At 47.0% G+C, this 15391-nt stretch overlaps 1 protein-coding gene across 1 annotated transcript in view; it reads right to left on the minus strand.

Annotated features, from left to right (window-relative positions):
- Window positions 1-77: 77 nt before the first annotated feature.
- The window catches only part of CYFIP1 (cytoplasmic FMR1 interacting protein 1), a 94130-nt gene continuing 78816 nt past the window's right edge, over window positions 78-15391 (minus strand). The window contains exons 24-31 of the mRNA XM_060017031.1: window positions 13759-13902; window positions 13410-13500; window positions 10931-11061; window positions 5381-5453; window positions 4749-4843; window positions 3720-3958; window positions 3174-3321; window positions 78-1202 (exon numbers count right to left, since the gene is read on the minus strand). Of these exons, the coding sequence (XP_059873014.1) occupies window positions 1038-1202; window positions 3174-3321; window positions 3720-3958; window positions 4749-4843; window positions 5381-5453; window positions 10931-11061; window positions 13410-13500; window positions 13759-13902 (1086 nt within the window). The 3' untranslated portion in view covers window positions 78-1037. The remainder of the gene's footprint in view (window positions 1203-3173; window positions 3322-3719; window positions 3959-4748; window positions 4844-5380; window positions 5454-10930; window positions 11062-13409; window positions 13501-13758; window positions 13903-15391) is intronic.

The raw sequence follows: 15391 nt of genomic DNA on the forward strand, positions 1-15391 counted from the left end.
ATTTAAATTTACTCATTAAACTTAAGTTTTCATCATATTCTATACTTTCATTACAGGGTGAGCACAGCTGCTACCTCTTAATCTGCAGCAGAATGCTGGCCCCAGGGTTATTATTTCACATTACAGTTATGTTTTATGTAACTCAAGGTTAAACAGTACAACAGAATAGTTCACAGACTATATTTGGTGCCATGGATGATGCACCTGGACTTTTTGGTATTAACGTTTTTAAAGCCATATGGAAGCTTTACTATCATGATCTTGTCCCTTCTCCCAAGGCTGCAGGTAACCTAGACTCCTGGCCTGGTTTGTGCACTCGAGTGAGGAGAGAGAGTACCTTGCCCAAGCCAGGGCTCATAGGGAGGGTCACAGTAAATGAACACAAACAGGTTTCATTAGTTTTATTTCTGTAACCTTTAAATCATACCTCACAAATTAGATTTTGTCACAACTGGATTTAGCAGAAGCAGAGAAATCAAGTTCACTATTTTCTGAAACACTGACACAAAAAGGGGAAAGAAACAAATGACTTAGAAAAGGTTTTCATAAAAAAACTGGAAAAATCCCTAAACAAAAGCTAAATAATCATTAAGTTTAATTCTAATTGGTAATGGGTTTTATCACAATTAGCTGGTAATTAAGGTTCTTGCTTAAGTTCACAAGTCTTTCCCTAAATGTTACGGATCCTTTGTTAAAGGATAAATGAATGAACTCAGCAGCACTTCATAACATAGCTAGCTGTTGGAACATTCCATAGAAAAATGGAAAATAATTTTGTAAGGACGTGATGGCAACCCTCAGCAGCCAAATCCTCCGACTTTCCAATTACCAAAAGTATATACAATTTTAGTGTAGAAAAATAAGTCAACTTTATAAAATTAAGCTTTTAGATTGAAAACACCCCCTTTAACAGGCACAGAGATACTGAAAAATAGTTCCTAAAAATCTAACTAGCTTATGGAAAGAAAAACATGCCCTTATAGTTCTTAAATGCAGTCAGTACTGGGACTCTTCAAAAACAGGTGATACACATGCCCTCAGCTGCTGGCCAGAGACTGGTGGATAGGTGGCTGAAAGCAGCGAACATGTTCCACAGGCGTGCTCTCTCCATCGCCCGACTTCAAGTACTTGTCCAAGATAGTGATAATCTCATCATTTAGAATCTGGAACTTGCGAATTCTCTCCACCATCTTCTTCAAAGGCTACATACAACAGTTAAAATTAGGATGTTTTACTAATAACAGTTACACATTTATTCTTCATGTGTCAAAATGTCAGGATTTTCATATTTTCTCAGAAAAATTATAGCAAACTACTGACACGTACCATCTCATTAATGTAACTATTGGACCGATGAATATATTTTGCAACATTTCTCTGTTGGTTTCATGCTACTAACTGTAGATTCATTTGTGAAACTTAAAGACCTATTTATTTAACAAACAGGTATTAAGAACCTATAGGACACCTCCTAAAAGCCAGGAATGTAAAGATGAAGATAATGTGGACAATGGGGAAAGACCAGTAAACTAGTAATAACACAAGTTTTAAATATTTCCAGTTATTGTGGACAGGATGCTTTGACAGACCTTCATGCTATAATAGAACCGGATAAAAAAAAAAAACAAGCACTGCTGGTTCTGTCTATGCAGGAAGTAAAGCAAAAGCCAGGACTTCCTCAGGGATAGATGCCACCAGCAGCAGTGGGATGAGGAGACAGGCTGGGCAGTAAGCAAGGTGGACTACACCTGGAGACTCTCCACGAAGCCTGGACCTCTCATTAGGCTAAAGTGGTCCCAAGTTGGTAATAATTCTGGGAGATGAACAGTAAATGAAAATCCTAGGGAAAAACCCTATCAAACAAGAGCTGCCAAATAAATAAACTCCAACACACGGGGACTTCCCTGGTGGTCCAGTGGTAAAGAATCTGCCTTCCAATGCAGGGGACGCTGGTTTGATCCCTGGTCAGGGAACTAAGATCCCACATGCAGCGGGACAACTAAGCCTGCACGCCACAACTACTACAGAGCCCGCGCACCTCAACTAGAGAGTCTGCATGCCTCAAATTACAGAGCCCGTGTGCTCTGGACCCTGCGCGCCACAACTAGAGAGAAAACCCGCGTGCCACAACTAGAGAGAAACCTGCGTGCCGCAATGAAGAGCCTGTGTGCCGCAGTGAGATCCCACGTGCTGCAACTAAGACCTGATGCAGACAAAAAGAAAAAAAAGTCCAACACAGTGGAACATTTCAGAGTTTTAGATACCCCTCGAGGCCTCAGATACTAGAACTAAAAAAGAATATAAGATACATGAAATGTGTAAAGAAATAAAAATTGGAAAAAAATTCCATGACGAAGATAAAATTATCAATGACTACCAAGATTTGAAGAAGAAGCAAATCAACATTTTAAATATAAACTGATGACTTTCAAAAGTAAAAGCACAGCAGGTCAGACTGAGCTGAAGTGAGTTAGTTAAACGAAGACAGTACTCTGGGTACAGCCCAGAGAGCCAAGGAAAAGGAAATGGACACCTCAGTTCTCCAACTGTAAGGAACTGAATTGAGCCAACCACCTGAATGAGTCTGGAAGCAGATCCATGACCAGAGGCTCCAGAAGGGATCACAGCCCTACAGACACACTGATAGTGGCCTTGTGAAACTGGAAATGGAGGACCCAGCTGAATTGTGCTGTACCCGACTTCTGACCTTGAAAACTGTGAGATATTAAGTGGAGACCAGATAAGTCCGTCTGACACATATCTAACTGAAGTCCCAAAATGGAAGAAAAACTAAAATATTTGAAAAGATAATGGCAGAGTATTTTCTGGAATTCAATTACAAAGAATCCATAAAACACAAAAAGATCTTTAAAAAAGCCCCAAACACACTTTAACTACAACGAAGGGAGCCAGAAGACTTGAAGGGTATGCCAATAATCTGAAACTGCAGATCTTACAAGCCTCTATAATTTGAAGTAGGTCTACATACCTTAAAAACAGAAGGAAAATGGAACCATTAGTATTTCAGTACCAGACTCTTTTACTTACTAATTCTATTTAGATTCATTTGGGGAGTGAAAAGAATGCTTCAGTTGTCCTGGCATGAGAAACATTTCCAGAAAAACGACTTACAATAACTAGAAAGTATCTTTTTTTGTGAAACTTCCACATACCACGTTTTTGATAATTTCATCCTTGCCATCATGTTTTTGGACTTTGAGTAGATGGTAGCAAAAATCCAGTACAGCAAAGCGCCGCTGCTGCCCAAGAAGCACAATGATCATACAGCCAGCCCAGTGGAGCCCGTCGCCAAAACACTGCCTGGGGACAAGAAGCAGTAGGTAGGATGAGTGATCAGGTTCCAGCGACCAAACCACCTGCGTGCCCCGCCTGGAATGCTGAGCAGAGGTGTGCCCCCGGTAAACACCTCTTTGGGCTTCCTCTGGCAAACTGTGGCTCCTCCATGAAGAATGAGGTCATGAAGTTGCGGCCCTCCTATCTAGCAAAATGTACACCTGACCTGCACAAGTTTCCATGAGTTCAGAGAACTGCAGAAGCCCCGCCCTGAGGCACTTGCTGGGCCTCAGGCAAGAGCCCCCACTTGAGCAGCTTTATAGCAGCTCAGCAATTTGGGGGTCCGTTTCCAGAGGAAGGTGGTCCCCCGTGTTAGCCCGGCACCAGGTTCTCTCCCCCACCTCGCCTCGAGCACACGCGCTTACTCGACTGTAAACTCGTGTGTTCCCACAGGAATGCAGTAGACAAACTGCATGGCGCTCCACAGTCTGTGAAACTCGACACAGTCATCCACGTGCATGACCCCATTGCTGGGCAGGGGCCCACGCCAGATGGGGTCGTCCAGAAAGGTCCGGATCCGAGTCAGGATGACTTCAAACATAGACAGGCCACAGCAGAGGCGCTCCTTCGTCAGCAAGTCCCCCTCTCTTGCTATTGCAATTTGCTGTAGGAAGGACAAAATGTCACGGGCATGGCAGGAGGCTAGAGTGCTGAAACTGAAGTACTCCAGTTTTGTTTTTGACCCACTGGAAACTGTCCCAGCTTGCAGAAGAGGGTTTTTAGAAATAAGTACCAACAAAATAAATACGTCAGCTATTACCCGTATGTCTTACCACACTAAACGTATTCCAGAGTTGAGAACTGTCGAGTACAGCTGTTCTTAACGGGGAGTGATTTGTCTCCAGAGGACATCTGGCAATGTGTGGAGACATTTTTGGTTGACACAGCTTGGGGTGGGTCTAGTGGCATCTAGTGGGTAGAGGCCAGGGATCCTGCTAAATGTCCTACAATTCATAGGACAGTCCCCACAACACAGAATTATCTCGTCCAAAATGGCGACAGTGCTGAGGTTGAGAGACTCTGATGTAGCTGGTCTAAGTTCACGGAACTCCTCCTTGCTTTCTGTTATTAAAAACCTACGAGAAGGCCTTGTTCGTGAAGGGACGGACAACAAAAACAGCGACGTTTTCTGTGTCTGTCTCACGTGCCAGGTGATGTTCTAAGTCCCTTTCACTTGTTAGCTCATTCAAACTTCCCGGCCACCCTGTGACAAGGTCCTGTTACGAGCCCCACTTGAGACACTGGGGCCTGAGCAGCTGAGCGGGCTCGTCCCCCCTCATGACGCTTCAGGGCTGGGTCTCACCCAGAGCCCATGCTCTCAAGCCCCAACCCCGGTAGTGGCCTAATGTGTGGGCCCAGCTCACGGCAGTGACAGCAGCCCCAACATGCATTACCTGAGGGGTTCCCAGTCTTTCGATTAGAGGGACAAGATGCAGTGGGGCGTACTTTGATTCTAGTCTTTTCATTTTGGCATCAAGTCTCTCTCCCTCTGCAGTGGAAAAAAATATTTTATACTCTATTCCTTTGTATGAATAACAACTGCACAAGTTTAATTTTGTCAAAACAAACAAAAACCAACCAAATGAAAAACGTTTAACGTTATACATGTAGGTTCTCTTTGAAAATTCTTTTATGGAACTGGCTCATTTGCTATTTTAACTCAGAGAATTGATTTTCTGTTCAATATTCACTTTTAAAAACTTACTGAAAAATCCAAATATAATCAAAAACAGCACAGTACAGTGAATCCTCTGTGCCCATCCGCTGCAACAATCATGAGATGGCACTCTTCTTTCATAGATACCCAACACCTCTCCTTCCGTGCTATTCTGAAGCACATCCAGGACACAGCATTTCAGCCCTAAATACTTCCGTTATTTGATACTCATTTAACAACATTATGTTACCAATTACCCCAGGTTATGACTGAACAGGCACGAAACTCAAACAAAGCTGGCCTGTAACTAAAGAGAACTCTCTGGCCACACAGACATGCATCCCTGCCCTGGTCAGAGGGCTGGCTCACCTTTCACGTGGACTCTTGGTAAGATGTTCTGGAAAGGGGCTGCGTGCAGGAGGTCACATACTTCTTCTAAAGACTAGAACAAAGAAAAAGAAGGCTGTGTTATGAAGCTTATCTCACAGCAAAAATGGACAAAGAAATCAGGCGCTGAAAACAAGGCACATCTTTGGCATTTAGTGTAAATTAAACACTGCAAACAGCACTGCCCAACAGGAGTCTGGGATGATGGAAATGTCCCCTAGCTGTGCTGTTAAGGTAGTTACCAGCCACATGTGGCAATTAAGTACTTGGAATGTGGCTAAGGAACTGAATTTTCATTTTTACTTACTTTTGACTAATTTAAACAGAGACATGAGTAAACCCAGCACTGAACGTGGCCTTCGTATTTACAGTTTTGCAGCCCTCCGTGCAGAGATAGGAAGGAGGTGCTTCCTGTGTAAACAGCGCAGAAGGCAGAAGGAAGGGGCAGCGTCAGCGATTCCCCACAGAGCCGAAAACAAGGTTCTGAGCAGTCGCTCTGAACCTGTTGTTGGATCACCAACTCCTTTAAAGAGGCAATAAAACCCCACGCTGCGCTTCCCTGGTGGCACAGTGGTTGAGAGTCTGCCTGCCGATGCAGGGGACAAGGGTTCGTGCCCCGGTCTGGGAAGATCCCACATGCCGCGGAGCAGCTAGGCCCGTGAGCCATGGCCGCTGAGCCTGCGCGTCCAGAGCCTGTGCTCCACAACGGGAGAGGCCACAACAATGAGAGTACCGCAAAAAAACAAACAAACAAAAAAAACCGCCATGCTACACAAGACCTCCAGAACAATGCAATGCAGGGAGAAAGTTTACTTCCAATGTCACAGGGGTTGCAGAACTCCTAAAAGCCCAGCGTGAACCCAAAGATGGGCAAGAACAGGGCGCCCTTCCCGAGTCCGAGGGCCCTTAAACGAGGGAAAGCGCCTTAGACCGCGGTGCGTTCACCGCAGGGCAAAAAGGCAGAAGACGAGAACGGGCTCTCATGCCTCCTATGCTACACCCATCCTGAAACCTTAATAAAACAAATTGTTAAAGAAATGATTATCAGAGAGTCAAAACATACTAACTGATGAGAGTTTCCCTTCTGAGGATCTCCCCAAAGATGAAAGCAAGGCTAAGACCAAGAGGAGGAAGAGAAGGCTTTCTGTACCCATCAAGTGAGGGTCCCATTGTCACCTAACGTAAGCCCGGTGCAGCAGCCAGTCAGCCACCCCTGCTCCTCCAGAACCCCCCAGAAGGAGGCTGACCTCCACCCCGTCTCCTGTGCCCAAGTCCAGCAACAACACGAGTTCTTCACGCAGCACACACGTGACGGGAGCCCCTCTAGGCCAGAGCACACAGGACCTGGTCCCCAGGCCCCCTGCACTAGGAGAAGGCGTGGTGGCCGAAAGAGGACACGCTTAAAGAAGGAAGGCGTCAGACGGCGACGGCACAGCATGCAAACACAGCATGGGGGCAATGTCCGTGGAGTGCCATGCAGCTAAGAGAGGCTGAGGAACGTCACCACTTACTGATGTGGAGTGATCTCCAAAATATATTTACTGTCAAGTGAAAAAAGCCAAGTGGAGACGGGCGATCAGCCCATCTGCACCAAGAGAGGGTTGGAGGGCACCTGTAAGGTGACTAACTGCAAGAAAGTGGCCGGGCCAATGGATGGGGGATGGGAAACTTTGATGAGGGAAGAGAGCTGCTGGGTGGAACGGCTGGGGCAGAGCCACACAGATGGAGGGCTCTATAGGTGGTAAAAGCAGCTGCCTGCTGGCAACACCACTTTTAGAGGGACCACTTGGCTATCAGTACAGCTTCCAGGTGTCACTGACAATGAACTCAAATTTCTGCACCCAAACCAAGCCAGAGAAAGAGGGAGAATGGCTATAAAATCCAGTATTAAAAACAAACAAGCAGGGCTTCCCTGGTGGCACAGTGGTTGAGAATCCGCCTGCCAATGCAGGGGACACAGGTTCGAGCCCTGATCCAGGAAGATCCCCCATGCTGCGGAGCAATCAAGTCTGTGTGCCACAACTACTGAGCCTGTGCTCTAGAGCCCACAAGCCACAACTACTGAGTCTGTGCTCTAGAGCCCGTGCACCGCAACGAAGAGTAGCCCCCACTCCCTGCAACTAGAGAAAGCCTGCGCGCAGCAGTGGAGACCCAACGCAGCCAAAAATAAGTAAATTTATTTTTAAAAACCCCAAAAAACAAGCAATCTAAAACTATTCTGAAACAAAAAGTTCAGTAAACACACACATACACATATAAGCTAAGAAGAATTATATCACCAAAAATTTCAGGTTGGGCTTAAAGAGCAGAATTTAAAGAACAAAACAAAAACCCCTTCTTCAGAAAGGTAGACCTATCTATCCAATGCAGAGGTTCAGAGTAAGATCAACATTGTTGGTTACTGAACCAAATCTTGGTGCCAGCTGGGGCCACCAATACCCTGGGGGCCTCACCACAGGCTCAGTGCCCCCTGCAGCTGGGTGACGGTTACCCCACTTTTCTAATGTGACAATTTCAAGAACACATCTATGCTTAACATCTCCATTTATATTAATGGGAGTCCACACAAATGCCAAACACAGTTCATTACAACTTTCCTTGGAGACACCAAAACAACCACCAAGGAGAGATCAGTGTCTGGAATCTGGGTTTGATGAGATGGAGTGAGAAAATGCATCTTTCACCTTACAGAGTCCCACCCTGGTACTGGAAAACACCACCCCTTATTTCCAAAAGGACAAACGCGAGACCACAAAATTCCAGTCTGGGGCAGGGCCTGGGAGCAGATTTGCCCAACACAAGGAGTGCGGCTTCTTGCCACTGCCATAAGGTGCACTGACAGGTGAGGGGGGAAGGAGGAAGCAAAGGGTGACAGTGCACAGAGGGCAGGAGGGGGTGGGGACAGAGATTCCTGCAGGTAGAGCCACCGTGTCCAGGGGCCACTCACGGGCCATGGAATCTGCAGTGAAAAGAAAATGGCACTCAACTGAGTTGTAGATGACCTTTTTATTTATTGTTTCAGAAACATCCGTCCACTCATAAGCCAAAGTTTGCTTTAAGATCAACTGACTTAATAATGTCTTTCCTAGATGCCCAGCACTGTGCTTGTCACTCAAGGGAGCCCAGTACAGGGTGTAAACTTGAGACCCAGGCCCTGGTCTCAGAAGGGAAGAGACACTGGGGATCTGTGTCACCTGGGTGCCGAGGCCCAGCACTCACCTGGCTCCTGAGACCTGGAAGGTCCAGCCACTGCTGAGGTTGGTCCCCCAGAACTGCAGGGGGCCATCCAGAGTGCTGGACGCCTGGGAAGGGCGGGGGTGTGGTGCTTTGAGAGTGCTGGACGCCTCAGAAGGGCTGCACTGGTGTCCAGGTATAGACAATAGGAATTACTGAAGGGTCTGGGCAGGGAAGGATCACATCAGTTCCAGATTTCTCTTTCCCTAAGTTTCTAACACAGGACCACACTCCTTCCAGAAGCCAACAAATGTCCAAGTGTTCCCTTTATGTGTGTGTTTCAGGAAAAGTCACTCATGAAGGGAATTTTCCTATATTAAATCTTTAAAATTCATGATGAGTGATTACTATTTAAAGGAATTTTCCCTAACTTATCTGTTTGTTAAAAATTCACATGGAAATACATGTGAAAGATAAAAGATTCAGTTCTCTCTCAGCTGTTCCTAGAGTGAGGCTGCCCTGGACACCAGCTCTTCAGGGAGCTGCCTGCCGGCCCTGCACCACCATTCCTGCTGCAGGGGAGGTGGGCTGGGCTGAGTCACAGCTAGTGGGACAGTGAGGGGCTGGGAGTTGCCCATCTCTGGCACCATATGGAAAGGGTCTCCAGGGAGCAGAGTAGCAGAGGGGAAGCCAGAAGATGCGGGTCCTGACCGGAGGCTGTACCCAACCTTGGGCTCCCTGACATGAGAGCCAACATATTTTCTTTTTTGTGTACCTGGGTGTAAGAGGGCCAGTCCAGTGGCTCAGCCCCTACAGGCCTGGCAGTCTGACTGCCACGCCCTGCACAGTGTACGGGCACCCCAGCCCCGGTCATTGCAAAACACGACCTTGCCTCTGCCAAGCTGCCAGGGCCCCGGAGACAAGAGACTGCTTTAAGAAGTAACAGAGGAGCTCCCCAGACGGAGCCAGAAATGCAAAACAATTCCCATCCAAATGCCAATATGCTTTTTCAATGCATTTGGCAAGCCGATTCTAATACTTTCAGAGCAGAGCAAAGATCCACAAAGAGGGAGCATGTGCTTGAAGAAAAAGGTTAGGAGCACGTCCTGTCAGGTGTCAAGACTTAAGTTACAGCTGCCATGAGTAGGACGTTTTAGAAGCCACGGACAGACACACAGACCGGTGGAATGAGGAAGAAAGCCAAGAAACAGACCAGCACATCCACAAAAAGCTGAAGGATGACAGAGTGACACTGCTGACCAGCAAAGAGAGGAGTCTTCCTTCGGCCACTGGAGGAGGGACAACTGGTTACCCCACAGAGGAAAAAAGAACCTCATCCACATCTCACTACACACAAAAACCAACTCCAGAAGGATGATAAAATAGAGAAGCAACACCTAAAACCTTTAGAAGAAAATATGAAAGAATATTTTTATGACCCCTAGGTAGGAAAGGACTTCTTTGAAGAGATACAAAAAGTGCTAACCATTAGGAAAAAAAAAAAACAGAGACTACATTCAAATTAAGAGTATCAGTTTACCAAACATCACCACTGTTAGAGTGGAAAGACAAGCCAAAAACAGGGGGAGGTATTTGCATTTAAGTGTAACATACAGAAGATACACAAATTGTAGTAAAATGGATAAAAGATACAAACGGAGCATTTAACAGGACGGGAAGAGGCCAGCACCAGGGAAGACAGCCGGCTCTCTAGTCCTGAGGGAAAGGCAGAGTGAGGCCACCAAGAGTCCGTGCTACACTCACGAAGGCTCTCAGTGCAGAACTGTCAGGTGACATGGTCTGCAGGGGACAGAGGGAGAGGCTAAATGACACCACCAGGAGGCAATCAGTGGAGAAAGTGGGTGTCCCATGTGTGCTTTCCTAGTGGTGGTGGGCTCCTGGTGTTTGCTTTATTATGCTGTCCACTGCAGTAGGCATGGGGCACATGCAACTATTTCAATGTAAAACAAAATTCAGCAAAATTTAAAAATCAGTTCTTCACACGGAGCCACGCTTTGAGGGCTCCACAGCCTCAGCTGTGGAACTTCCCATCATACACAGTTCCCCTGGGCAGCAGTGCTTTTACCTTATGTGTCTATCACATATGTTAATTTAGATGCAGCAAATACTATATAATAAAACATTCTTAAATGATGAACTGCATTGCATTTCTGTTTTCCAGTTGTAGGGAACAAATTCACATTAAAGTCTAAACAGTCATGAGAAAAGATCGGTGCTTTACGATACTTGCTCCCCTTCCGCCACTAAATAACCCCACCGAATCAAGCGTCTAAAGCTCGGCCTGATCTATCACCCGTGGGGAGGGGGGCTTGGCGGGACGCGGGGCGGGGCACTCACCAGGCTCTGCTCTATGAGCAGGCAGAAGAGGATGGCGTTGCCTACCTCCCGTAGGTTCTGGAAGCACACCGTCTTCAGCTCTGCATACTCAACAATGTCCTTTAACTGGTGGTGGAAGAACTCCAGGATGCCTGTGGTGGCATAGAATGACTGTGGGGCTGGGGGTGGCTGGAGGGGAGGGAGCCCCACAGGGAGCAGCCTGGGGTTCACGGCCGGGAGCACTGAGCATTCTCCCACTGCCATCGTGCCCACAGGGACATGGCCGCACGTCTCCTGACCCCAGCACCTTCCCTGCACTGGTGGTTTGTCCACCACCTGAGTGCCGGGCCTCAGCTCCAAAGCCTATTTCTCTGTCAACCCTGTCCAGGCATGGCTTGTTTTACTGTGCTTCGCAGATACTGTTTTTTACAAATTGGAGATCTGTGGCAGCCCTGCATCAAGCAAGTCTATAGGTGCCGTTTTCCCAACAGCGTCTCCTCACTTCATGTCTCTGTGTCACATTTTGGTAATTCTTGAAATATTTGAACTTTTTCATTATTATTGTAGTTGTTACAGTGATCTGGGATCAGTGATCTTTGATGTTACTATTGCAAAAAGATCACAACTTGCTAAAGGCTCAGACGATGGTTAGCATTTTTTAGCAATGAAGTGTTTTTAATTAAGATATGTATGTTTCATAAGGCATGGTGTCATTGCACACTTAATAGACTACAGTACAGCGTAAACATAACTTTATATGCACCAGGAAATTAAAAAAATTCATGTGGCTTGCTTTATGGCAATATTCACTTGACTGCGGTTATCTGGAACCAAACCTGCAATATCTCCAAGGTCTGCCTGTATCTTCAGAGGAGGCATCACGTCGCAGTAAATGAGAAAGACCACACTGTCATCTCCAGCAGAGGTAGAAAAGGTATTTGGTAAAATTCAGTATCCCTTCACAGGCACAGAAGGGAATGTACTTAGCCTGATAAAGGACGTCTACAAAAACCCTGTAGCTAGCTAGTGTCACACTCAGTGGTGAATCTGCACACCTTCTCCCAGAGCTCCAGAGCAAGACACACATTTCACCACTGTCCTGGAGGCCCTGGATGTTGTAATAAGGCAGGAAAAGGCACAAGGCATAAAGTCTGGAAAGAACTCAATCTATCCATTCAATGCTGATACAGTCAAAAATCCCCAAGCTGACTCCAGAATTTATAGTCTCACAGAAGACCTAGAACAGCCTCAACAACCCTGAGGAGAACAAACTCAGAAACTTAAATGACTTCAAACCCCTCATTCCGAGAGGTCAGGCCCCGAATGCCATTCGGCACGGACCCCACAGCCTTGCCTGCCTGAGAGGCCATCCTTTCCTCTCTGCGGTCCACCCCAAAACGGGCACGAGAGAGCAGGGGTGCTCCCAGCAGCATGGCACTACCCACGCGGTGGTGCCAGGCCAGCTGGGCGAGGACGTTCAGAGAGCAGCCCTGAAGTCCACAGCTCTGCCCCAGGCCAGCTTTGGATTTGGCCTAAATGGCTTGTCTTTGACATTTAAAATATCTGGCTCTAGTCAGGATCTGAGCAACAGTTTTATTATCCCAATGTTACTCATCTGTTTTCTGAGATCCTCCGAAGCCAGGCCAGACCAACGGTTAGGTCCCTTCCCAGGGGCCAAATGGGTCATCTCACTGTCTCCTTAAACACCAATAGCCCTGGGCGGTGCCAGCGACCTCTGGGGGCTCAGCCACACCAGCCGACTACCCATCAGAACAGTCTCTCATGGGTGACCTACGTGTGGGCCCAAGTCACTTGGTAAGATAGCTGCCCAGCTTTTAAGAAAGTAGTAACGAATATGAGACAAAAGGCAGTTTTGTTACGAGATAAGGGTTCCTGTAGTCCAATTTTATCACGAACGATGCTTTCTGAGGTCACGAAGGCTGTTCACATGGAGAGCCCCAAATCCGCTCTGGTCAGGCCATGCAGGTCTGTCTGGCACCCCAAAGGGCACATCTGCCCGAGGGCCCTACGGTCAGCCAGCCAATGGGACAGGCTCTCAATTAGAGGGAGGCTGCCAGGCAGAAAGACAGACGGGCTGCGCTGTAAGGGGAAGCAGCACCCCTGCATGGGGCTGCCTCTGAGGCCTCTGGGCAGTTGGACCTGGCAGTGGAGCTCCCTGCCCCTCCCTGGTCAGCGATCTTCAAGATCCTGGTGTTGTAGGAGAGCCAAGGTGCGCAGGGTTCACAGCCCTCACTCCCCACCCAGCATTCCCACCCCAAACGGCAACTCCTACACACCCTCCTGCACACGTGCTCCTGGTTGAAAGGCTGGCTGGTTTTTTCTGCTGGAAACAATCAGGCTCTGGTTGGGCTCCCCACCTCCTCCCACCCGGGGAAGGCAGATCTGATCCTTATCAGTAATTTCCGACTTGATTTCCCTTACTGGGGCCTATGGCTGACACTGTCCCTCCCTGTGCACCTCAGGGAGCCGCTGTGCTCACCAGGGGAGCCGTACTCGTGCCGCGGCAGCCGGCAGACCTTGGGCATCACCTCCATCAGCGTCTTCACGTACTGTAGAATTGTGCCTTGCAGCTGTGAGAGATGGGCTGTGTCAGCCACCAGCCACACCACCACGCAGGCTGTGGGTGTGACGGGCACTTCTGAAAAGGAGTCTGTTAGTCAAATGCACAGTAACGACCTGGGACTTTGGCTGGAGGGGAAATCTCACGCGTGGAGACTGATGTGAGAGATGGAATGGAAAGCCCCTCCCCACACAGGAATTGTGTGCGGAATCCTTCCCACCACCACCACCCCCCGCCCGGGGAAGGAAGCCCACCGAGGGAAACATACCAGGCTCTTGACCACCTTCAGCAGCTCTTCCATGACCACTGCGATGCCCTGGTAGCCGAGCAGCCGGCAGATGACCTGGAAGTGTGGAGGCCCCACAAAGTTCCGGTAGCTGCCGTAGATGCTTGAGTAGGCCAGGTTCAAAGCCTGGGGACAGAGAAGGCCAGCGCTTGAGGGAAGTTGCCAGGGTTTTCAACGTAGCCCCACGCACAGATGAAGATGAAGAATCCATACGTAAAGTGCATTAGCACACAGTGCCCTCAGGTGGAGGCATCCAGAGACCCTGTTGGACTGCCCTTTATTGGTATAATCTATGTTTCCAACTTGAAGACATAAAAACCAAGCTTGCTAAAACAGAAGGAAGAATACAAAACCATTTGGTTCTTCAACATTTATTAAACTGCCAGTCCTACAGAAGACATTCTGAGGTTCTGGAATGAGAAATGAATGTATCTCAGGGCCTCACTGCTGCCCCCATGTTACTGCTCCCAGTCTCCTGAGGGAGACACCAAGGATAGACTCTGATGAGGCAGTGGGGTATGCAGGGATTGGGGGACAGCAGCCCCTGCAGGGGGGGCAGGCGAGAAAGGTAGTCAGGGTGGTTTCTTGTCAGACGGGACCTCCAAGCTTGTCTAAGGACACAGACGTCTGCACACCTATCAGGGAGACTCCCAATGTAAGCATTCAGTGCTACGTGTTTCCCTCTCAGCACTTCTTTAGCTACACCCCGTAAATTTTGATATATTTACATTTCATTTAGGTCAATGTCTTTTTAAAAACTTTCCCTTGAGACTTCCCCTTGCCCTAAGGATCATTTGAAATGTGTTAATTTCTGATTTTCTTATCTCTTTGTTACTGATTTCTAGCTTGAGATCACTGTGGTCAGATAACACACTCTATAATATATCAGTTCTTTGAATTTTGTTGATGTTGTTTTATGGCCCAGGGTATGATCTATCTTGGAGAATGATCCATGGGTACTTGAAAAGAATGTATGTTCCGCTGTTGTTGGACGAAGTGTTCTACACATGTCAATAACATCCTATTGGTTGATGGCGTTCATTCTTTTTTGTTGCTGATTTTCTGTGTACTTATTCTTTCGATTACCAAGTGAAAGGAATGTTGACTTCCCCAACTACAACTGTGGAGTTGCTCATTTCTCCTTTCACTTATGTCAGTTTTTGCTTCAAGTATTTTGAAACTCTGTTGTTGGGTGCATAAACATTTAGGATTGCTGTATTTTCTTGGTGGCTTGACTTTTTTATCATTATGTAATGTCCCTCCCTCTTTGTCCCTGGTAATATTCTTTGCTCTGAAATCTGCTTTATCCTATACTCAGTCACTCTGCTTTCTTCTGATTGTTTGTGTGATACATCTTTTTCCATCCTTTTACATTTAACCTACATACATCATCGACTTGAAGTGAGTTTCTTATACAGTCATATTTTTTAATCCACTCTGTCAATCCCTCTGCCTTTTTAACTGTCTTTAGACCACTTACATTTAATACATTTACATGTAGTGTAATTATGATTTTTAAGTTAGTCTCTGTTATATTCTTCCTGTCTTCCTGTGGGTCATTTAAACATTTTTTAGAATTCTGTTGTGATTTAACTGTGGTATTTTTGAAAGTATC

The sequence above is a fragment of the Delphinus delphis genome, chromosome 7 (assembly GCF_949987515.2).
Source record: "Delphinus delphis chromosome 7, mDelDel1.2, whole genome shotgun sequence".
Taxonomy (NCBI): domain Eukaryota; kingdom Metazoa; phylum Chordata; class Mammalia; order Artiodactyla; family Delphinidae; genus Delphinus; species Delphinus delphis.